The 24,902-nt window shown below is 41.7% G+C and overlaps 1 protein-coding gene across 11 annotated transcripts in view; it reads left to right on the forward strand.

Moving 5' to 3' along the window:
• EBF1 (EBF transcription factor 1) overlaps positions 1-24,902 on the forward strand; it is a gene marked incomplete at its 3' end in the record, with an annotated part of 392,977 nt that overhangs the window by 357,789 nt on the left and 10,286 nt on the right. For 8 of the 11 annotated variants that reach the window (XM_082836741.1, XM_082836739.1, XM_082836743.1 and 5 more), the window contains 4 exons: positions 4,271-4,359; positions 20,825-20,890; positions 21,843-22,020; positions 22,689-22,868. In XM_082836741.1, the coding sequence (XP_082692867.1) occupies positions 4,271-4,359; positions 20,825-20,890; positions 21,843-22,020; positions 22,689-22,868 (513 nt within the window). The remainder of the gene's footprint in view (positions 1-4,270; positions 4,360-20,824; positions 20,891-21,842; positions 22,021-22,688; positions 22,869-24,902) is intronic. The other 3 variants (XM_082836746.1, XM_082836738.1, XM_082836737.1) reach the window with 1 other exon arrangement.

Consider the following 24,902-nt stretch of genomic DNA (forward strand, 5'->3'; position numbering starts at 1 on the left):
AGCCTGTGCTCCACAACAAGAGAGGCCGCGATAGAGAGAGGCCCGCGCACCGCGATGAAGAGTGGCCCCCGCTTGCCACAACTAGAGAAAGCCCTCGTACAGAAACGAAGACCCAACACAGCCATAAATGAATTAATTTAAAAAAAAAAAAGAAAAGAGGAGCAGCGGTGGTGACCCACCATCTGACCATCAGGGAGGCAAGAGAACGGATTGCTGAGCAGGAGGGAGGCCTGGCCATGGGAGCTGGAACCAGGTTCCAACTCTACAATCATAGTAGTTCATTTCTGAGGTGAGATTATGTACACCTCTCAGAAAGTTTATTTTTAAGGGCTTATGTGACGTAAAACAGTGAATTCCTACCAGTGCCATCTGAACACTTGGTAGGCAGTAGAAATGATTATTGAGTCAATGGACAGTTTATTATCTCGTGGAATGTTTTTAATGCCCTCACTGGTCCCATTTTATTATGCTGATTTAAAAATTGAGGCTTTTCTTCTTTGGGATTATGGATTTTGCTAAACCTCTGAGCCTCCCTTATTCTGTTACCACCCCTAACCGGTTGAGGAGAACACCCTCTCAAACCCTGTTGAAAGTGTGGGTTAGGTGCTTGGAAGTGGGGTGACACGAGAAGCTCTCATCATTGCATTCCTTTTGCAGTTAACAGTTTCATCTGTTTTTTTCTTTTTACAACCTAAGATACTCATGCTTTATTTGTGGTTAATTATGTGCAGTTAAATTTTTTTCTTTCTCTCCTGGATTCTCGGAATTGTCTCAAGTTTTAGGGGGGAAAACTTGACTAGTCCCACTTCTTCTTCTGGTGCCCCCTGAGCCCTGTGCTTGAATACAATGAGGTCACTTTGTTGAAGGATTAACTTTATATTACATTCTTGCAGAGTAGATGTATGTCCCTAAGGTACTAGTCGACTACCCCCACTGATGAAAACAAATATGCCATTCTTTATGATTCCTCCCCGTTACTCTCTCTGTTGATTTTCAGAGAGTTTATGAATAGTCACATATTTATACAACTGGCCAAAAGTATACTACTTATTTTTCTTATGGTCTGTAATAACCTAGGCAATGTTATTAAAGCGTATACAGACCCTTTTTCAGGCAAAGTTTCTTATGTCATTACTTTATACAAGCAGGTCAGATTCCATCCTGGGAACACTCTCTTGCTCTTAACCTTTTTCTCTGATTATAAAAGTAATATATGTTCATTGTGGAAAATATAGACAATGCACAGCCTAAAGAGAAGGAAGAAAAGCACTTCAAGACTCACTTCTTAGAAATAACTACTGTTAGGCAGTTTATACACAGAAACCTTTTCTTTATTCTCTGTATATGTTCATTTTTTTAAAAAGTAACCATATTGCACATATGCTCTTGTAATCTGCTTCTTGACATAGCAATATATTTTATGCCAGTAAATTTATTTTTCCAAAAGCGTTGCTTTTGAGGACTGCATCATATTCCTATGGGTGTGCCGTAATTTAACCATCCCCCTCCCTAGACAGTTAATCTGTTTTCAGGGTTCTTTTTAAAGTAACAATCTCTATCAGATGGCCCCTCTCACTCAATAATTGGTTTAGTTTTTTTCTTTAGTTACTGCAATCAGAGAAATCATCAGGCACCTTTGAATTTAAGACAACGAACGTTGCTTGCATATCTTTAGCGTTACCTTTGTTTACAGCACTCGACAATGCCATTGTAATGCTCAATATGTAGATTGAGGGCAGGTTACTATATTAAAAAATACAAGTGTAGAGCAAATCATAAAGGCATGGGAAATAAATTAAAAGCCTTTGTCCCTCTACTGAAATATTTCCTCTCACATAGCATACTTCCATAGACTAGATGCTTATTTTTCTTTGAATAATGAGTTTAATATATCTAATTCAATTACTCTTTCTGGCAGCAGAATGACTTCTCCTGAGCTCTTTAGCTATTAGTTCCATATGATATTTGAATCAGTTCTTTTAATTGTGGATACTGAATGTCAGTCATTCTGTTGTGAGTTGTTCCTATGGTCAGAGAAACATATCCTCCCCACCCCATACATCAGTCATTCAATTAACAACCATGGGTTTCTTGACACAGTAGGAATGAATTCATTATGCAAACAACTGAAGGGGTGGGTCAACAAGTCAAGTTTTATTGGTGGCTTACACTGAAAAATAAAACCAAGAATTAGAATTTTCAGGATGCTGAATCATATCTTCAAGTGTTAAAATGATACATTTAATTGCCTAAAGCTCTTTTTATGGTTAAACATCTTTGTTGGCAATTAGCATTATGGGTGGGAGATAGATGTGATATACAGCTTAACCTGGGTGCTCATTCCTGTCATTCTCGGGCATTTCCTTATTAAATACTGGGATTTTATGAGTCACAGCTTCCCTGTGTAAAGAATTGTATGGCTTTTTCTCTACAAGTCTAATTTGAAAAAACAAGAATTTTTCTCAAGGGTTTAGAAAGTAATTCATGAAATGGGAGGAACAATAAATATTGTGCCTTAACTCATGTACCACTATAGAGAGATTTGGTACACCTGGGTGTAATTTTAGTTAATTTCCACAAGAGGCAGGTTGAAAGTTTACCGTTTGGAAGGGGGCGGGGAGAAGGTGGGGGAAATGGCTAAACCTCATATTTGCAAAAATGATTACATTGTCTTAAATGGCTACTCTATTAACAGCTTCAACAAGCATTGCATTTGGGAAAAAAGATCTTAAAAAAAGTTACCTGAAGTTCACTCCAACTTAAAATATACAAGTGAGGAAGAAGTACTTACTCTGATTTATACGTCTTTTGGAGGCGTGATTATTGGCTTTTTACTCACCTATGTAAAACAATGTACTTTTGTAAATGGATTTGTGGCCACTTTATGCAGCCTTTTTTTTTTTTTTTTTTTTTTTTTACATAAAAAGTAAGCACTGTCAATCAAGGAATTTTAAGGTTTATTTCCTCTTTAGAAATGATTGATAGCCTTTTAGATTTACAAGTTGACAAGTTAAAGGGTTCTATTGGTATAATTATGTACTAAATTCACAGTCTTTCAATTTAAATGTCCTTTTAAAACCACAAGATTATCATACCTGTATTTTGAAAAGTGGGCCAGTCAGTTTGGGTTGGTATACAAATTGCTTCCATTAGCCTTGGGACCTATTTGAATTTAATACAGTTTTTTAAAGTTAGTAGTAGTATGGATCTTACTTTTAAAATTTAGGTTAATGGAAATGCATTTTAAGTAAAGCATGTGGCAACTTGTTTTCTAAATGTATAGCTGAATGTCAGAACTACAAAGACTGTCTTTTTATTCAGTATGGAAGAAAATATGTGGTTGAGTACTTTGGTTACATGAAAAAAGAAAAGAAGAAAAAAACCCACTCATTACTGAGAGGAGATGGGGGATGTGGGTGGAGGATGGAGCCGCCATCTTTTCCTGGTCAGGCGAGGAAAGCTGGAGGTACTTCATATCCTGGGGAGGAATTTCAAAAGTGATACACCAGAGTCCACTTTGTATGGAGTTGAATTTAAGGATGCTTTGAAGAAGGTGTAGTCAGTATGGGTACAAGAAGGCCCACTGTCTCCAAATATTACTACAGGTTTGCTCTTCTTTTAGTCTTTTAAAAAAATTCTTCTTGGAGAGCCAGCTGCTCTGAGCTAGTGCTCCGTAGAGGTTAGCCTTTTCCTGAAATAATATTGACATTGGTGAATCAGTCTTTCATCTTAGATATGAGGGTGTCGTATCAAGGGCACTTTCAATACCTGTCTCTTTTCGGACTCTTACAAGGGTAGAAGGGGCTTTCTGGCCTGAGGAGATCTGGTCTCCTCTGCCCCACCACACTTAATTGCTCCCGATGGCATTGCGATACTGTATCAGCTGAGGTCTACTTGATATTCTGTAGCTAAGCAAGTACTTTTAATTCTGCTCTTTATACCTGTAGATACCCTCCAGTGTTGTAACTCAAGCTTCTGACTAAAGGGAATCCTAAAACCTCACACCAAGTTCCATTTTACCTTCCATTTTCAACACTGTAAGGAATATAGAATTTGGCCAGGAGAGCAGAGTTTAGGACCTGCGACTCATGTTCTTTTGAGTGAGTCAGTCCCCACCGAAAGGGATCATTCGTCCAATCACTTTATGATCTAATTCAAAAGTCTCAGTGAAACTTTCGACTTCCCAGTTATTTCTGCACCATAAGTATCGCAAATCATGTGCTGTTTTATTTCCTGAAATTGTTCTAATTGTACGACTTCTTCATTGCAGCACTCAATGAACCCACCATCGATTATGGTTTCCAGAGGTTACAGAAGGTTATTCCCCGGCACCCTGGCGACCCTGAGCGCTTGCCAAAGGTAGGATACCTCCTCTTTGGGTTAGGGTCTCTGGAAACACGGGCTCAGGTGATTGGCAGAAAACTTTGCCGTTGATAAAAGTTAGTTCATAGATAAGCAACTCAATATTTTTGTGCTTTGTGTGTTTAGTATTATAAGGTAAGCAATAATCAAAGTAGCAAGCATTTATGTGCCAGGTAATGTTTTACTTATATCATGTCATTTCTTCCTCTAAAAAACCCTCTGAGGTTGGTGCAATTACCACCTCTATTTTAGAGAAGAAAATAACCAAACAAAGAGAGGTTAAATCCTTTGCCCAAGGTCACACAGCATGTAAATTGCTAAACGGAGATTCAAACCTCTAAAGCCTGGCTCCTAAGTCCAGGTTATTAATCATTATATCGTATCAGTTCTCAAGAGGAAAAAGAACATTGCTTTTCTACCCCCATGAGGATCTTTACTTATTTCTGGTGAGGGGAGAACAGCTAGAGCTCAAAGGAAAGCATATTGGCACACCTTGCACCGGGGCTACTAAGACATGAGTCTCTTCCCTCCAGAGGCATCCCACCTAAGACACAAGTGGGAGAAATTAGACACAGATTCAAGGTAGAGCAATATATGTCATACAGCAATGGTATTAATTGCCAATGCCGAAAAAAAGGAAATGCACATTTATTGGTTTCTATTCTGTACCTGTTGTCAATGTTGGGGATATTCCCATCTCTGTACCCAAGGAACTCGGACGCCCTGTGGGAGAGAAAGCCAAATACAACGCCATACAAAACAGAAAACAATAGGTACATTTAACAAAAGTTCAACCAGAGTTCTGGGAGGACTCAGAGGAGAGAACAGTTAAATGCTATAGAAGTTCAACGAACGGAATTGGTCGAGCTACCATTCACTGTTTACTGACAGCAAAATGAAATTTCATTTACTACACAAGTAAAAATTAGTATAAATTAAATGAGTAGAGGAAAGGTCCCCTCCATGCCACAGCAAGTCTAGAGATATGTCATGTCCAGGTCTGTTTCTGCTCGTAATACACTTATAAAAATGAAGTTGGCATCCTTCCTAGCTCAGCGAACCTCTTTGGGCGATCATTTCATCATCACATCTTACCTGTGGGCCCTGCTGCACTGAAGCGGCAGGACCACTGTCAGAACAGGCCTGTCCAGGAGAAAGCTGCCCCTCCTCGCCGAAACTGATGCACAGATGTGAGGGGCTGGGGGGTGGGTATGGGGCACTGCCTGCCCAGAGAGGAGAACCGTGACAAGCAAATTCTGCCCTCTCCTAGACCCCAGGGGAAGACCCACAGAGCCTTCAGTCTCAACCCTGAGTTCCCGTAACAGCCTCACTTCCACTGAGCGCTGTTCACCTTAAAAAAGCATCTTGAGAGCACTTCACCTGAGGAAGAAATCATATGATGTGTCGGTCCGTACATATCCTTGTCTTTGAAAGGGGCCTCCATCTTACACCTCCTTCCCTTTCACCCTGACTTGTTCTTGGTGAGCAATTACAGAATCTAACAGTAATAGTGAACGGCCCTCTGCTTCCACAGATGGGTGTGCCATGAAGAGAATCACCTTTAGGTTCCTGTCTGGCAAGAACCCAACTCCCATGCATTTCCTATGGGAAAATAATCGGTAATTTTATAGCACGAAGATGTAAATAATGTGTGTCCACCCAATGGTGGGAAGAAGCCATGAGGGCATTGCCAGATTCTTCCCATTGTTTCCATTTGGGGACCATTTTCACTTTCATTTGGCATTTGATGTCCCTAGAGTCTGCTGAAGGGACTGGAGAGCTCTGTGGTCTGGGTCAAAATTCTTCCTCCCCACCCCCCAAATTCTTAACGTCTCTGTGCCTCAGTTTCCTTGTCTGTCAAATGGAGGTGGTAATACTTCCTACTTTTTTGGGTTGCTTTAATCACTTATTTAGCAGTCCACAAAAGGTAGCTATAATTATTTGCGAGTTGAGTGAGAGTGGGACCCTGGCTTCTGAGAGCACTCCTACCCAATCTCTGCAGAGCAGAAGTCCTAATTCAGGTCAGCAGTGGAGTGTATGGTTTATCTTCTGTGTCTCGGTTTCTTCATCTATAAAATGGGGGTGAAATAATCGTGCCAACTTCACTGGGATCACATAGGACAAAAAGAAGTAATCCTGTGGGAGCCTCAGCATAGTTTCTGGCCCACAATTGCCACTCTATAAATACTGATTGAAAAACAGGAGACAGATTTGTTTTAATGGCTGAGGTCTACAGCAGCCAAGCAATACTTTTCTTATTCATAAAGAAAGGAGAGAAACAGGACTATATGGTTGAGTTTTGTGTATTTACTTTTCATAACATTTTCACGGCTGCACATCACGTTCAGAAATGTTGAACAAATAGCACAGGCACGTGTCACTTTGTCCCCGGTGGCCTGATGGTGAAATTCCCAGCCCCGTTTTCCTGGGTTTGGGAAGAGTAATCAAGGACACAATGGGTTTGTGTGTTAAGGAAACACTCCACAGTGTGCATCCAGCCACTGGACCGTGCGAGGACTTTGGCCAGAGCCCACCCCAGGAAGCTCTCTGTGTGACTCAGATCAGAGTGGTGTCCTCTTGGCTCCGAATGTGAAGGTGGAGCGAGAGTTCAAGAGCAAGGTCAGGAAGTGGCGGATGGAGCCAGCACGAGGTATTCCTGTGGACCTGGGAGATTTATAGTCCCGCTGTCCATTGTTAGGGGGATGAAAACGGGCTCCGCCTTTCTTAGAATCATGGTCAGTGTTTGTAAAACAGGAGTGTTTCAGTGAGCCATGGACCACACACCTTAAAAAACAAACTCCACTTTATTAAACCCATGTGTTTGCGAATAGACAAAGCTAGATTCATACAACCACCCACATATTCTGTCAAATGAAACTGCTCCAAAGACCAAGCAGACAGCTTTCCGTAATAATATGCCTTTGTATACTGGCTTGTGCTTTTTCAAAGAACTTGTACATGCGTTGTTTTATTGGAGCCCCTCTTGTGAGAGAAGTCGGGAAAGCAGACATCATCCCTATTTACCAAACGAGAAAACAGGAACAAGCCGAACCCCTCTCTGTAAATTATTTTGTCCCTGAAAGCCACCATCAGTGATAGTTGCTGTACACACAAATTTAAAATACTATAATTATGCCAACCCCAGGTGTGCTTTGGTTTCCTTTTTCACGTGCACGTGGAGAAGGGCAGGCGAAGGTTTTTCAGCTGCAGCATTCCATTCGGTGTCATACAGACAGACGTGCCTTCCTCTCTGGATCCTGGCAGGAGGGAGAGGAACATGTGACCAACTTTGGGGCAAAGGTTGACTTTTCTTATAATGTAGAGGTGCGGAGGATGGGGACTCAGAAACGCTGAGATGCTGAAATGCACAAGGCCATCCAGAAACACTGAACAAGGAGCTGTCTCTGTTTTGAAGGCCAGAGGTGTCTCTGTCCCCTTTCGATTTGTAGTTGTCTTCCTGAGTGGTCAGTGAGCATTAGCACAAAGGCACCGAGCTTGGCTGGCATTCCGTGTGTTTGCAGTGAATCCCAGGGAACAGGTAACCTTTGCGTCATGCCCTCCATGTGCCTGGCACGGCTTTATCAAGGTTTTTGAAGGGTATTGAGGCCAAGAGAGTGGGCTCTCAGGTCAGATGGACGTGGATTTTGAAAACCACTTGCACTGCTCCGTGCACGGGACTCACCCTTCTCAGCCCCCGTTTTCTCCTTTGTAAAGCAGCTGTCCCGCAGCATGGCTATTGGGCATTAATGAGATAATGTACGCAACGAGGACTCTCTGGCATATAGTGAGACTTCAGTAAATGGGGGCTACTATTCCCTGCAAGATGGGTACTCCCCATTTCACAGGGTCAGAGTTCCCAGAGGGCTGGTGGCATGCTACCACTCATAGCAAGCATATGGGAAAACTGAGATTAGCACCTGGGGCCTCCGGCCTCACTGCATCAAGTTCCCATTTCCCTCCCAGGTCTGGAAACCCAAATACTTCTGCCTTGAGGTGACTGGCTTCTCTCTCCTGTCTCTCGCCTAACCTCAGTCCCTTCCTACTCAAATACGCACCAGCTTCTCTCATTCCCCACCCAGAGGGGTTTGCGTGGGGACCTCCACAGGGCAAACGTGTTTTTTCTTCCAGAGCCAGTCCCTCTTTTAGAGAAAATAAGGCAGTTTGAGAAGAGTAACAAAGGCGGCATTTGTGTGTTTTGCTTTATGGAGCTGAAAATATCTGGTAAATTGATCCGGTGGGAGTAATAAATACACATTACTTTATCTTGTTCTTCATGTCCTATATCCCTGAGCCTTGATAGAGCAACACCACTTAATAGACTTAAAAAAGAGTAATTACACTCATTGGTTGTGTGATTTTTCAGCCCTCGCAGCCCTGCCTGACCTTCTAATTTAGCTCACCGCGTCTAACTAATGCATTTATATTCATCTTTTATGAAGCATGTATAGTACAGAATTGACTTTAGAGCCTTTTTCAAGCTGTCCTCCCCGGTTTCCAATCTGGTGAGCAGTAAGGAGAATGGGAACCCTCCATGTCCCTACGTCCGCACCTATAGATAACCCATACACATGGCTCACAGCATTTTCTTTATCCTTTATGAAACATAATAAAAAGTAGTTATTACCATTTTCGTTTAAAGCTTTTATACATTCTAGCATTATTTACAGCTAAACATGCAGGCAAAAGATGCGAGTGTTTTTAAAATGATTACTGTTAATGTTTCTGCTTGTCAGAAGTACTTAAATTTTCCTGCACTTTGTCTAAAAACTTAGTACTGTTGCCTTTTAAGAACAACACATTTAAAGGATCTTGCAAGTCAGATTTGCAAACACTGCTGACAGTTTGTGATGAATGATATTGCAAAATTTGCAAGATGTTTGTCATTTCGCACAGCTGACATATTAAGGAACAGATTAAGAAACGCGAAACCACTATGGAAAACAACCATCCCAAACAAGCCTCAACCAAACCTTGAACCCAGAGAGCACACGCACCAGAATCTCTCACCCGGGTTTTCTCTCCCAACTTCCCACTCAGCCAGTGGAACCCAGTTGTTCTCAGTGCATTTTCTCTCACCATATGGTCTCCTCATTACCATACACTAAGAGTCCATATGGGAAACTTGTGAAATGAACTGTATTCATTTTAACCGCCAGATGAGCAGCCTTTTGCTTTGCAAGCTTAGCTTAAGTCATCTGCTGTCTTCGTGTTGTTATGGCAACACGGTACCCATAAAAAATTCTAATCTACTGTAAGTGATCACAGTATTTTAAGTGCTTGCCTATAACTGCCCTCAAAGGGGAGGAAGGAGGAGGGGGTTATCTTTGCCCAAGGAGCAAAGGGTTGTTCTTCACTCCAGCAGGTGTCAGTAAAGAAGCTTGGTGACGTGGAGAGTGAGGTGCTGGGGGGGTCCATGTAGCGGGTGTAGTAGATGTGATGGTAAGGGAGGTGGATTGCAGAGGGATGGATGGTAGTGAGGATGGACTGTAGACCCTTTGGGTGGGCTGAGAAAAAACACTGACTGTCGGACACCATAGTTCTCCCAGCAGACCCATGACTCTGCTGGTGCGGTGCACCCCACCATGAATAAAACTCAAGGTTCTGAACAACAACACAGGCAGCAGTTCCTCGTGGTAACTTCTCCTGCACTGGCATGCAAAAAAAAAAAAAAAAAAAAAAAAAAATCCCAGCCTCCTCTTCCTGTACACGGGAATTAGTCATTTCTAACTCTTAATGCTAATTAAGAGTACCTTAAAGTAATGGAAGTAGGCAGCAACATCCTTAAATATAAATCATTTTCACCTCCGCAGGCCACATGATATGTTTCATCTCTGTCGCTCTATCTGTATTGAAAGTGAATGTTTATAGTCTCAGTTCATCAGTTCACATTAGCCTCATGCTGAATATTTAAACACAGAACAATTTGAACACACCACGAAGGAAGGCAGTGACTGCACTTTCATTTGGAACAGCAAGGGCTCATCTAATAATAATTTAGTAAATCAGCCATTTAGTGGCTCGGTTGTGCACTGCATTGTGCCAAATATTATTCAGTTCCACTGTGCACTTGCAGAATTGAAATTCAGCCTCTAGTCACAGGCACTGTTTTTGCTCAATGGAGAGACGAGACCCAAAATCACCCTCCCTAAAGAGCGGTCGTGTTAGTGATTTATCATAAATACAGAGCTGGGGCAAAATAAAACTGGAGTCGGCTGTATACCACGTATTCTAATTATGCTTTTATTGTTTTAGTCTTTATGCAAAGACTATCCGTAATTCAAAACCTGCAGTTGCATCAGTGAAAATACACATAAGAAATTTTTGCATAACCACATTGCCTGTTAGCAGAAAAGGGGATGACTAAGGGTTTCAGAAAAGGATAAAGAAAAACCGTACATCTTTATCTTCCACACTGTGACACTGGACGTGCTCTCTCGTCTTATTCATTTATTTATTTTTTTTAATTTCAAGAAAATCTATTAACATTTTATCTGGGAACCAAAATGACTCAAACAAAAAAATATAGCAACAAAAGCAAATCATGCAGTATATTCAGCTCTTAGGAAAAGCATGCTTGAGTTTGATTCCAAAAACCATTTTGTCTCTGCATTTTCTTGTCAAAAACACACACTATGGAATGCGGTTCTTTTCCCCCCTCTCTCCTCCGTATCTGCCAGAAAACTCACGGGCAAATTCCACTTCCCCATTTTGATGATATGCTCAGTTTAGGGGCTTGGTAGCCCCTCCTACTTATGCTTCTTTCATCAGGGGAGTTTAGCCTAGTTCTGTGCACCCTTGAAATTGTATATAGAGTTGTGTGCGTGTGTGTGTGATGAGTATGCACACACATGCGTGCACATACGCACATATTTTTCTGGGGAGTGAGATTATAGCTTCATTAAAAAGGCCATGACCCCCACAAAAGTTTTAATTCTCACTTTTTTTAGATTATTTATTTTATCTTTAACTGACTGACTCTGCAGTAAGTTACTCTGTCGTTATGGAATCATGCCCGATTTAGAGATGAGAAAACTGAGGCTCAGAAAGGACCACTCACACAGCTGTCAGGGGAGGCTTTCTACCTCACCATTAGTCTGTTCAGAATCTTTCCCAGTGTTTTGCAGATAGGATTGCACCTCAAGGAGCACTCAAAGCATTGACTCTAAGAATGCATATAATTTGCCCAAGTTTTCTGGAAAACAAGTGAGGGCTATCAATATTATTGCTGCCTCTTGCTCAGTAAGCACTCACTGTATGTCTGCTGAGCCACATGCTGGTCTGAACCGTACTTTACAGTTGAGGAAACGGAGGCATGCATTTACAATGCTAAAAAAATGGCAGAGCAAGGATTTGAGCCAACTCTATTGGACTCCAGAGCCAGTATCTCTAAGCACTGCTTCCTAGAATTAAGAAAAGGGAATTTTAAGAAAAAAGGGCAATTTTGTAAACCAATTTTTTAAAATCCCTCAAGCTTGGCCAGGGGGGGAAGCGGAAGGTGCTAGCATAGACTGAGGGTAGCTCACAGATGGCTTAGCCAGAGGGAAGTGGCAGTAGGAGTTAAAACACACACACATACAAACCTGGGAGATAATTCTCTTTCGCCCCAGAGTCATTGCTGTAGGGACTCTGTAATAACAGTTACTCCAATAGCTGAATTCCGGAACCTCCTTCAAGTTCTTTTAGCACTGAGCTCTTGACAAGGGGGGGACTAAGTTTAACCTTTGTATCACACCCCGTGTACAGGGGCTTTGAATATAATTACTCATTAGTTCAAGAAGAAGTCACAGGAGGAAACAGGGGCTCATTTCTCCTCCTAACCACCCAGCATCCTCCTCTTCAAGACCGAAGCCCTTAGAAACAGAGACACTAGGAGGCCTCTGGCCGTGCTTACTATTTTCAGCCTTGAGTAACACTTCAATTAACCACTGGAGTAATAAGAAGTGAGCCCCAGCAGTCTTGAGGCAGTGGATTTTAATTGCAGTTATAGTCAGGACCATCAGTAAAGCCTTGGGAATCATCATTTACAGATACCGTTCTTCTGGAGGTACATATCATAACTGATGATGTTCAACAATTTAAGAAACCAAAAGCAACTCTATTTTTGCCTTCCTTAGATATCATTAAAGTCCAGCATAGTTCCAGCCTGCACATAGCACTTACTCAAGTTTAACTACATGTACTTGTCCAAAAATATAAATATACACATACATTTGTATACACACACACTGAACACATACACAGACATACAGGGACATACATACGACAGTAAGTCTCTTTGTTCACTCAGTGGTCCTTTTACTTTCAAACTAGATATTTACTGTCCTTTGCCCTGGGGAAAGGGAAGCCACAGCCAAAAGACAAAGAGAAACACAAGTGGTTAATTTCTGGCTTTTGTGTTTCTAAGAGCCCAGGCCTTGGCAACTTAAAAGAGTTTCAAGGGTAATTTTGACTCTAGGCAGTTTTTGTTTCATGTGCTGACTTTACAACCTAGCCCTGAAAAAGCCACCTCTGTCCACAGCCTTCTCTTTAAGCAGAGACTTTCATCCTGATCAGAAAGTCGATTTCCAAGGCCACTCAGCAGGATCTAACCCAGAGCGTTGGTCTTAAACCAGTACAATGAATTGGAATAAGAAGAGCCAGCCAGAGGTTACCAAGTTCAGCTCTGTACCTCCAAGCAGGTCATATTCACAAGGGTGCAGACACCATTTTTCACTGTATTTGTGCCGGGAAGCACCCCAGGCTCCCATTCACCAATTACCATGACACCATTTAGAAGAGAATGCCAGGAGACCAAAAAGAGGGGGAAAGCCATTGTCATCACTCTTCTCAGGAATACCTGGCTTCACAATTTATACTTAACTGCTGACACTTGAAAAGTCAAACATTTTGGTGAAATGAATCAAGTGTAGTGTTTCTTTTATGAGATCCCCTTGCAGGAAAGGGAGGTTTCGCACCTGGTGGAGACCAAGCTTGGTTATCCATCATAGTAAAGTCAGCTGTCCTAGCCAGCTTCTCAGAGGTCACGCGATCGAATCAGCAGCTCTTACAACTATATTATTGCTTACGGAACAGTAATTGAGGCACCAGATAAAAATTACCTGGTCTAATAGGCAGTGAACAATTTTCAGTCAATAAAATTATAAGCCAAATCATTCATTTCATAACACTCTGGCTAATTTATTTGTTGACCTTTTAATTTCCATAGCTCTTCAGTGGTATTAACTGCAACTCAGACAGAATCTCTTGTTCATTTCACTTTCATTGATTTTTTTTTTTTTCTTTTTCCCATTGAGGCAATAACAGCTGCCTGAAAACAGCCTTTTCCTTTCCACTGTAAAAGTCAGTCATGTAAGTTAGTATGTCTTACGTTGATGTAGCAGCGTTAGCTTACAACCTACCTTAATTTCATGTGATTCAGAAGTCTTCCACGTTTGTAACAAAGGCAAAGCTTTTGGGCACGTCTCCAGCCACGCGGCATGATGATACCTAATCATATGTTTGAGAAGTAAGAGGGGTGTCATCTAATCTGAACACAAAATCAACTTTAAAATTAGAGGAGGTTCAGAAGCCCCCCCCCCCCTTCAAGCCCCTGCATTTTCTTTAGACTAGAACACTTTCGATGCCTCTTGTGTGAATAGCAGTAGACCCTTTTAAAATATTTGATTCCTTTGTTTTGAATATTTCTGCAGATTTTGATTATGGTTTGAATTTTTCTTTAAAGACTATGGGCAATGAGTGTGCACTAGAATGTTCGTTCAGTAAGCTTCAGCTGAAGCTTCTTCTATAATAAAATGCTATGAAGTCTTCAGAATGCAGGGTTGTAAAATATAATTGTTACACATTTGGCATTTTATGCCTCCCTAGAACTAACCACTTGCTACCTACACCTCATCTATGCTCCTCCTTTCCATTTCAATTTACTCTAAAGTGGTCCTTAGCCATAATGAGAATGCCCCTTTCAGCGGAAACATGTTTAATTATATCCATGCTAGATGAGAGTGACTCCTCTCGGTCATAGGGCTTCTGAGTAAAGCGTGTTTAGAGTGTGACAATAAAGGTTTCTAATGATCTGCGGTAAGCTCTATTTCGAGAAGTTCATATTACCAGAAAAAATGAAAAATTTAAGGAATGTCTCAGAGGATCGGAAGCTAAACAGTGCTCAAGTATTATTTTGGTTCGTTTTACCCCTTCCCTCACTGCCCTCATTCTATGATTTTTTAGGATGCAAAGTCTACCACTGTGGAATTTTCCATTTGGCTGAATAAACACAAAGGAAGTTGGGACATAATACTACCCTCCACAGAAATACCTCTCAGTCGACTAGTATTTATTGCATTGTACATCCAGCTCTGCAGGATATGGGCTGCCAGAAACTTCCAATCACTTTTTCAGCTTTTAGACTTTCCAATCAGTAGTTTCAGAAGCAAGTGGGGAAAGAGCTAGAAGTTAAAGGCTAGTAAGCTGAATATACTGTTTAAAATTTGGACCCAGTAGTAAACTCCAACGTGAGGAGGTGAACGGATCCAGTGCTGATTTCAGTGCCGATAGGTGCTTATCGACTTTAAATCAGGAGTGATTTTGCCGGTCCTCTTCATTTTGTCTTGCTGATATTTGAACCCGCTGTATCTTGAATCTCCTGGTAGGGCAAAGTAGAGTGGTGATAAATGGGCGACAGGGCAATGTGCAGTGACAGGAAAGTATTGTACTTCTTTCTCGGGAATCACCCAGGTCAACTTGACTTTGATAACTGATGCTTACGTTTAGCTTCTGTTTTCTTCTTCGTCCCTCAAAACATTATTTTCTAACTGAGGGAGCATAAAGCCAAGCACAGGTTGTCTTCCCAAGTTACAGAAGCATCCCTGGGCTTGAGTTTTATGAGGGAGCTCCCAGAGTCTCAAAATCTGATCCTGAGATTTGAAATTAATGTTGTGTTGGTAAACGGGTACCCATCTGGCTTTATGAGTTGGTCTACATGTGCTCTGAATGAAAGAGAGTTCAGGCCATCTCCCCTGCTCATCTGGGTTTGAATGACTCAAAACATGGAACTGGGTTTATAAACGGGCTCAGTATTGGATGGTTAGACAGCCTTCCCATTCTCTCTGGAAGGCTAGGTGGGCCCAGTGAATATGAGATTATTAGCAACACATTTGAGATCAGATGCTGCAGAGAAGATTCACATGGAAGGTGATTAATCCTCAGCGGGTTTACTGTCACGAAATGGAAGGAAAGGTGAATGAGCCATGTCTGCATATCAGACGTGATACGCCTGGTTCCTAAGAGTGTGCAAATACCTAAGTATTTCTAAGAGCCTAGGAGTATAGTTAATAAAAGGCTGACGTACATCAAGACAAACCGCATGTTGTTAGCAGCCTATAACTTGAGATAATGTCTGTACCCGACATGATTCATTATATTAATCACAAAATTAAAATGTAAGTACAAACCAGCAGGAGTGAAGGAGCAAATTCACTTTAAAAAAAAAAAAAGTGGTATTAAAAAACCCCCCAGTGATCAAGACTTGACCTTTGGGAATTTATATATTGGATTTAACGGTCTAGAGCCAAATGGAGCACCAAATTTAAGTCTTCTGCTTGTATAAACTATGCCAAATACATGACTTGGTCATTTCCTCATGTAAATTAAGCACGCGCTTTTAAAAATCAGTAATGATCTTAGAATGAGCTCTTCAACAAGAATTTCTCAAGGGCTGTGGTTTGCTGAACATAGTGCTAGGGGCTTAGAGAAGGAGATTAAGACCTCAAAGAGCCTGTAGTCTGGTTGTGGAGATTGTAGGCTCACACATTTAAGACCAGAGCAAAATGACCCCACAGTGTCCACTTCTGTGCAGTGCTGGGCAGTGCATTCAGCACTATTTTTCAGAGGAATGAGAGAGGTTAGGAGCTGGGGTCTCAGTGAAGGTGGAATTAGTTCTGATACGATAGTGTAATTATGAAGAGCTCAGGCTCTGATGTCTAACAGGCCTGAGACTGAATCCCTGCTCAGCCATTCATTAGCTGTGTGACGTCAGGGCAAGTTGGCGGACCTCTCTGAGTCTCAGTTTCCTCGTCTGCCAAATGGCGATATGGAGTCTCACCACGAAGACTGAATGAGTTAATGTTTCCCTTTCCATAAACAACAGTTATGTTTTCCACTACTCCACCACCACCACCAGCACCACCTTCATTATCAGGCCCTAGAGGATGGGAAGATATTGTAAATGGGCACAGACTGAAGCCAGCTTCCCAAATAAAGGCAAAATGAGTAAAGGTATGGAGATAGGAAGGAGCCCAACATGTTACTTCCAGGCTGGAGAGGACTAACTAGCCCAGAATAGAGGGCAGTTCTTCAGATGTTTAGGGAGAGGAGATTGGATAAAGAGGATAGGACCAGATGGTGGCGGAAATCTTTTGCAATTCCCACAGAACGCCGTACCTTAATTCTGGGAAGACAGGGTGCCTTGAAAGGTGCTGGAGAGTAATATCGGTGTGTGACTGCTGGGACAAGAGAAAGTTCAAAACTTATTTGCTAATTGACTGGGTTGCAACATAGGAAGTAAAGCCAAATCTTCTCTCTGCATTTGTAGCCCGTTCAGCACTTTCATTATAAAGGTTCCAAAACATGGTAAAACTTGTACCAATTATACTTGAACTGTTTCTCGAACCCCACTCATCCTTGAATCTTCCTAGTGTTTCTACTAACTCTAAGCAGATTTAGTATGGTTCATCCATTTTTTTTCCCTCTCCAGATCTCCATTCACATAATCATCAGTCGATGGTCATAGCAAGGCAGGTAAAGACAGGTTTTAATTGAGAAAGGAAACAGGTCAGCAAAGAGTTGTTGCAGTTTTTAAGGACTATACATTTTCTCTTTCTTTAAGAGAGAAGAAATCCAAAGCCATGAAAAGAAAAATAGTCTGCCTCAGGATGTAGGTTGGAGAACAAGCATTAGCTCTATAAGGAGACTCTGAGGCTTTTCACTGTTTAGGGTACTGGTATTTGTCTTCTTAATTCCCCAATGGGATATGTATTTTTTTTTAATCCAAGGATAGGATTAATTATCTTGGAAGAGTCTAATCTCTACCCTCATGTTTTAGACCGCAAGCAGCGAGACGTTTTAAACATTATGAAAAGAAGAGACAATCTCTCCTGACAAATAAATGCTTTGAAAAATTAGATATTAGTACTTGTCAAGTGCTCTCTCTTTTCAGAAATATTAAAATTGCATATTAGAATGGAAGGATCCTTACACGATGCTCCCTCCTAATGTCGCAAAAAATAAGACTTTAGGAACAATTTCAGAGACAAAAGATTATATGAAACATCCAGCTTGTCCCCTTATGGGAAAGTTCTCTCTTTAACATCCCAGGCTCAATCATTTCCTAATGTGAAATTACAGAATTTTCAAGTTACCATATAAAACTGCAAAAAAATTACACTTGTGACCACCGAAGAGATAGCATATACTATCAGTTTGATTTTAAGAGGCATACATCTTTTATACTACCTGTCATTTTTATAATGCCTTCTACAAATTTAATCAATACATTTTAACATTCTATATACTTTAAGTGCAATATACAATAAATATTCAAGTTTCATCTTAAACATGCTTTAGCCTTTAAATTGTTAAAACTGCAGTGCCCTTTCAATCTACTTACATAATGTCATAAAATATACATTTCAAGGTAAATGAAGTCAGCTACTTCAATTTAGTCCCTCAAACTGGTAGTAAATGAGAGGTTAACACTATGGTGCCAAAACCATTATTGAGTAAATTTAGCACCTTGGACAGCTCTGTAAAATCTTTATTGCTTGCCTGACCCGCTCGTCATGTTCTGTCTGTGTGTTCAGTGGCTCTCAGCTCTGATTGAAAGGCAATATATTAGATCCCCAACACAAACACGCTTGGGGGCTAGTTCACTGGGAGCATAATGACATGGAGGTGAGAGCAATTTTCTGGTCACCGAAATCCAAGCACCTTGCAGGTCCGCTGCACTGACTCACAGAGGACCCAGAAATTTCCTTTCTCCTTCCCATTTGCAGAAATAACTAATGGAAGCTGAATCACACTGGCAAAGCTGAGCCAAAAGTGGACCCTCCCTTAAACCCCATAGTTGATACCACGATGAAGGGCATTTTAAAATAGGCGAGATACCATTTAAGGGAGTCACTTCCAGGACACAACATCAGATTCACGCACTGTCCTCAAGACTGCTGGTCTGAAGCAATGCTGGCTGCTGACCCACCTACAGTGGCAACGTGCCTAGTAGAAAGCATGTCCCGGCTCTTTGTATTGAAGGAGGCGGCAACTCTAGGAAGTGAGATTCACAAGCTTCATTTTCAGAGGACTGAATGGTGATGAGAGCTCTGGGTACTGAATAAGGAGAAAAAGGAACACTGTAGATTATGTTACTGAAAAATGTTATCACCAAAAATATATCAGTTTAAAATATACAGCCTACCCTGATAGTTGGAATTTTTCAGGCACAAAAACTTCAAAGATCTTGGAGTTTATTGTGGAGTTTACCTTCCCTCATCCCTGGTTCTGTGAAATTAATTAAAAGAAGAAGCACTGCTCTAAATCCTCAGTGATACTGTTCCAAGATTGAAGTTTGCAAGTGCAGTTTCTGACTGCACCTTATCTTGCTTTTGACAGAGACTTGTATTTTTTTTTTCCCTGAAATGAAAAGAAGAATACCTTCTCTGCCAAGCCCAAACACTGGCATAAATATTTATTTGAAGAAATAAATGAATATAGACCCAGGGAAGTCAAATTTTGGTAAATAAACTAACCTGATCCTGTTTTGTTTTCATCTTTCCTAAGAGCCAGATAAAGCCGTGAGGTTTTAGTGAAGGCAGCACAAGCTGATTGGATCTGGGGATAGGGTTTACTGTGCCCATACCATAGTAAATTATTAACTGCTGTTGTCAGACAGCACTGCAAACAAACAGTGGTAGATTATCTTGTAGCTTGCATTAAAAAAAATAAAGAAATTATTTCAGATGTATTGATTCAAACCCCATTGATTATATAATGTTTTTCACTCCTTATATGAAAAATAACAGAACTGTTTTATAAATGCGGTCTAGCAGCTTAAGGCAAGCATAAATGTTTATTGAGAACTGAAAACCCCCTCTATCTCATTTTTGAATTTAGGACATTATATATGTCACAAGTAGTTACTGCAGTATGACAACTATTTTATCTTATAGAGAATTTAAAATCGAAAAATGCTAATATGTATCTAAAAGCGTGTCATTTCAAGAGTTGTTCAAGAATTTTTGAAGAGGCTATGGTGACAGCAAAATGAATGCAATTATATCCCTATTTTCTGATCAGCGTCTGCAGTATGTGAAAATTGAGCAGCACTGCTTCTCCATGCAGAACTCTATTGTGTAAAATGTTTAAAGTTAAACTTCTTTTTGAGACTTTACCCACAGCAAAAAAATTATGAACATATCTTCTTGCAAATCACTTCTGATAACCACACCACGCCTTCATGTTTGCTCCTCTGATAAACCTCCATTTTATTTGTATCAAGCTTAACTTTCCTTTTCACATTCCAGTATAAATGAATCTGCAGAAAATTAGGGCTGACTGAAGAGGGAACGATTTCTTGTGGTTAGAATGAAAAAAAATTACCACCACACACATTTTTGTAGAGCGCCCTATATTATTAGAAACAAGCATGCTAGCTAAATATGGAAGCCCACCTAAATGAAAAGGAGACATTTTTTCTTCACCTGGAGTGAACAGTGGAGCATGTATCTAGAAGGAGAATGAATGAGCAAATGGGGAAAATGACAGACAATACTGAAATAGCAAAGAATTGCTAGAAGAGAAACAGACTCTGCCGGTCATGAAAATTGGTGCAGAGGGAGCTTCCCGGGGCAGGGAGAATTCTTTTGTGAGAACCTCGGACAAAACAGTGCATTGCCCCAGTAGATGGGTTTACTACATCGCTCCCTTATGTCATGACTCTGCCGTGCAAGGGAGATAAACAAAAGAAGTTTAATGCTACATGCTTCTAGTTGCTGAAGATTGATTGGACATCTCTTGAAAATGACCTGTCTGATAAGGTCATGGTTCCTGGAATAAGCAGTTAAGTGCAAAATAAACACATCTCAGGGATTCATAACATGCACCAACTGACATCCATCATAGTAATCTAGTAAATGACCTCGCAATTGTATTCGGCCATAAACATATGAGTGCTTTATCGTGCTTATGGCGCACTATTGAGTGATGTATTTTATCTTGCAGTACCAATGATGCTCACCTTTTGACTTGATTAAGTGTGTACGTGAATAGGGATACATTGGTGATTTAATGCCATTCGGGGGTTCTTTTAAAGCAGTGCGTTGGCAAAGGATGGCCAGAGGAAAGTGGTACGTGATCATGTGAAAAGATGATGACATCCTGCCTTCACTCAGAGGATTGTATCTGTTTTTCTCCTTGACAGGAAGTGATACTCAAAAGGGCTGCAGATCTGGTGGAAGCGCTGTATGGGATGCCACACAACAACCAGGTGAGCATAGTGGGTCTCGAACCTTCCACATTCAACTGGAGTGCCTGGAGTCCTTATTAGAATGAAAAAGTATGAAAAATACAGAAGTTCTTGCACGAGTTCAGTGTATAAGTCATTCGGACCTAACGGGTTGCAAGGCCATTCACGTCTTCTCTCTTGTTTTGTAAATCTTTTAACGCCTTTTCTAGGGAATAATTTTTTCTTACGAGAAAAGGTACTTTATTTAAAAGGACTCTTCTGTGGGAGTGTAGTTCATCACTGAAGAAGAGAGTTACCGGTGCTTGGTTTTATTCCTCTCAGGTTTTCAAGAAAATTTAGGAGGAAAAGGGGGATTTAATTTCTTCTCCTAAAAAGTATAATGAGGCCTGAATATTGTCTACTTCTATTTCGTAGAGCAACTCCATGTATCTGACTCAACTTGCTCAGGAAACTGAGTCTGAGAAATCCTCCTTCCTTGCTTGTGGCATTTGAATCAGTGTCCAAGGGACACAGTCCCATTAATACTCAGGGACACAGGTCATCATGTAAACTTGCCCCAGTGTGTGTGTGTGTGTGTGTGTGTGTGTGTGTCCGTGCCCCCAGAGTTCTCTGTGTTACCTGTGGGGAAGGAAAGCCCCAGGTTGCTGTCCTGTACTGCGAGGTAGTATAGAGGGGACTGGCTGAGTTAATGGGCTTTCAGAGTCAGACGAACAGGGTTATGCAGCCCAGCTCTCTCCTTAAATAGGTAAGGGTCCTGAAGTGAGGTCTTGGCCTCTCTGAGCCTCAGTTGCCCCATCCGTGGTATGGGCGTGATGATGATGAGACCGAACACCCAGGTTGGTTGAGAGGGTTGCAGAAGTTAGTGCCGTTAACCACGGAAAGCCCTAAGCACGGCCTGTAGTAAACACTTGGAACATGGTACTCCTGGGAATCTGACTGGGCAGCTAAGGGGGATGTTCCTGTTACTTTTCAGGAGATTATTCTGAAGAGAGCAGCTGACATCGCAGAGGCCCTGTACAGTGTCCCCCGCAACCACAGCCAGCTCCCGGCCCTCACTAACACCTCGGTCCACGCGGGAATGATGGGCGTGAATTCCTTCAGTGGACAACTGGCTGTGAATGTCTCCGAGGCGTCGCAGGCTACCAATCAGGGTCAGGAGCCCCACTCTTCCCCTCCCCAATTTCCCTGCCCCTTCCCAACCTCAAGCTACCCCACCCCCATTTATTTGGCACAAAACAGTGTTTCTTTTTAAAAAGGCTTTCCCCCCCCCCCCAAAAAGGGGAGATTCCTAGTCTGTGTGTATCAGATATTACTGTAGAATTTTGGTTCTAGCCATCATGTCTGGTAATTTGGTGGAGGTGCTAGAAAGAATGCATGCATTTAGTTACCTCACCATTTGACTTTTCACTGTAAACCATGAATGACAGATCACAAGGAGGGGTGGAACTAAAGTTCTGGAGGGGCCAAAGCACATCATCCTTGCCCAGGGAGTAGGAACCGGTTACCTCCAGGGTATTATGTCTCTTAGATTGGGACTTATTTCTGTTCCCAAATGATAAGTGATTGATAGGTCCTGCATTGCCACTTCTCACAGGCCCGCTAAGTATCTATGATCTCCTGAGAAATGTGTCTTTTGCTCGCTTCCCATTTTAATCACGGAGCTGGCACCACCAATCCAGCCATGAATCACCTGGCCCCTTCCCTTCAGGATGCAGCGATGGGGCAAGAAACAGAGACCTTCCTTTCCCCAAGCTTCTCAGACCCGCCACCCATCCGCCACCCACCCAACCTCATCCTTGGTTTTGCCCCCGCCCCTCAGGTTTCACCCGCAACTCAAGCAGCGTATCACCACATGGGTACGTGCCGAGCACCACCCCTCAGCAGACCAACTATAACTCGGTCACCACGAGCATGAATGGATACGGCACTGCCGCCATGTCCAATTTGGGCGGCTCCCCGACCTTCCTCAATGGCTCAGCTGCCAACTCGCCCTATGCCAGTAAGTAGAGATGTGTGTCCTGTGTTTCTGCACATTTTTGCTCTAAGAACTGGGCGTCGTGCTGTGTGGCCCGCTGTGCAGGTCTCCCCGGTCCCCAGTCTGAGGGCTCCTGCCCCGCCAGGTGCAGGCCCAGGTGATGGGACCAAAGCCAGCACTGTCCCCGGCAGGAATCTCTGCCCTCCTTGCTCACCGTCCTCCCCATCTCCCTCACAGAACTCAGCTGCAACCCAGACAGCAGCGTGATGTCATTGCAGGAACCCAAGCTTCCAGTCAGATGGAGTTGGGTTTGACTCTTTCTTCTACCAGTTGCTGACTGGTGGCTGCGGGCAGGTTCATCTCCCCTCTAAACCTCAGTTTTCTTTATCTGTAACATGGGGAAGGAACCAGTACCGGCTCCCATACAGTTGTGAGACTTGGATAAAATAATGCGCGTAATGAGCTCGTCCTGAGGCCTGGCCCATAGGAGATGCATTCAGCAAATCTAGGTACTAATCATAAGGACAGACTGATAGTATTAAGTGGTGCTGGTAGTGTAGCATACTAACAACTATCCAAACTTGCAATCTCTTTTTTTAGTGCTTGGAAAGTTTTTCCCCTTTGTGTTCGATATGTACAAAGAAAAAACGAAAAGTGAACAAATCAAAAAACACACTTTATTTTTTTCCAAAAATTTGGCATGATGAAAAAAAATTACGCACACGCAAGAAATTGTTCTTTGGTGTCTCGTCCCTGTCTTACAGAAGCTTAGCTTAAAGGATTTTTTTGTGCAATGTTTAGATTGCATCTAAAGAACCTCAGGGAACTGGCATCTCTACATATAAAATGTCATAGGCTGTGTTTGCGTAATCTCTTTGTCGCCCTTTGAGGATCTTTACGTAGAAAACCAGGTTCGTCTTGGACAATGTGGGTGGCTCTTCCGGTGTATAAAATATGTAAACTCTTCGAATTTTGTGGGATGATAGCTGCTGTGTTGTTCGTTAAATGAAAGAATGGTCATGTTTTTAAAATGAGAGTCTCAGCTAAAAATACGGAAAAGGATGCTTTCTCTGATGATAGTGGAAATGTGGAGTGTGCTAGGCTGTTGAAAAAGGAAAGATCGTTCTTGGCCTTTGTGAGAAGTTATTTCTGAAAGTAATACTTAGGGCCATTTACTTTCTTGGTGAATCTGTAGGCTCAGGGTGTCCTGTGTTTCTGCACATTTTTGCTAAATCTCTATATTTCTTTATTTCTACTTGATCTGCTTGGAATCAGCAGCTTGTTGAACATTTAAAATCCCCCCTAATAATCTGCATAGATTACGTCTGTCTGCTTGAGCATCAGTGTTTGGGGTCAGTTTCACATTAGATTTTGATTCATCAAAAAATCGTTTCTCACAGATCTATCATTTCAGTGTCCTCCCTTCTACTCAATCAGAAAATGTTTCAATCGTGACCTGAAAATTAAAAGGTGGCGTTCTTAATTAGATCAATAACCTAATCGCTGCGTGGTAGCAATTCAGTTGAGGGGCTTGGATTGCTGTGTCTTCCCAAGCCCTTGCAGACACCCAGCGACTTGAGCCTGAGATTGCATCCGTCAGACCACGAAACTTCGAACGTTTAATTTCCATTAATTGATTTCCTCAGTGCTCACAAATATAGTATTAAATTCTCAAACAGGCTCTCAGATGGGACAGTTTTAGCTGCATAAATGCAAATAAAACAATAAACACAAAGCCCAGCTGATTTGACTCTTTGTCTCCATAATATTTAATTATTCATAAACCACTCATGTTGAAAAATTCCAAACAAACAGAATAAAAAATAAAATAAGACATTCCACTGGTGAACACACTTTCTGGTATAGTGGCTGATATCTAATCATGTTATAACAAATGGAATTGCCTGACTATATTTCACCCCTTCCTCTGGTAACGCCCCCTCCCCAAACTCCCCACCCCTAAATACACACAATGATCGCATTTGCCAAGGAGATTAATTGCCTTCCTCAGTGAACCAGCAGGATTTCGAGTCTACGGATATTTAAAAAATCAAACCT

Source organism: Leucopleurus acutus, assembly GCF_964270905.1.
Source record: "Leucopleurus acutus genome assembly, chromosome: 3".
Taxonomy (NCBI): Eukaryota; Metazoa; Chordata; class Mammalia; order Artiodactyla; family Delphinidae; genus Leucopleurus; species Leucopleurus acutus.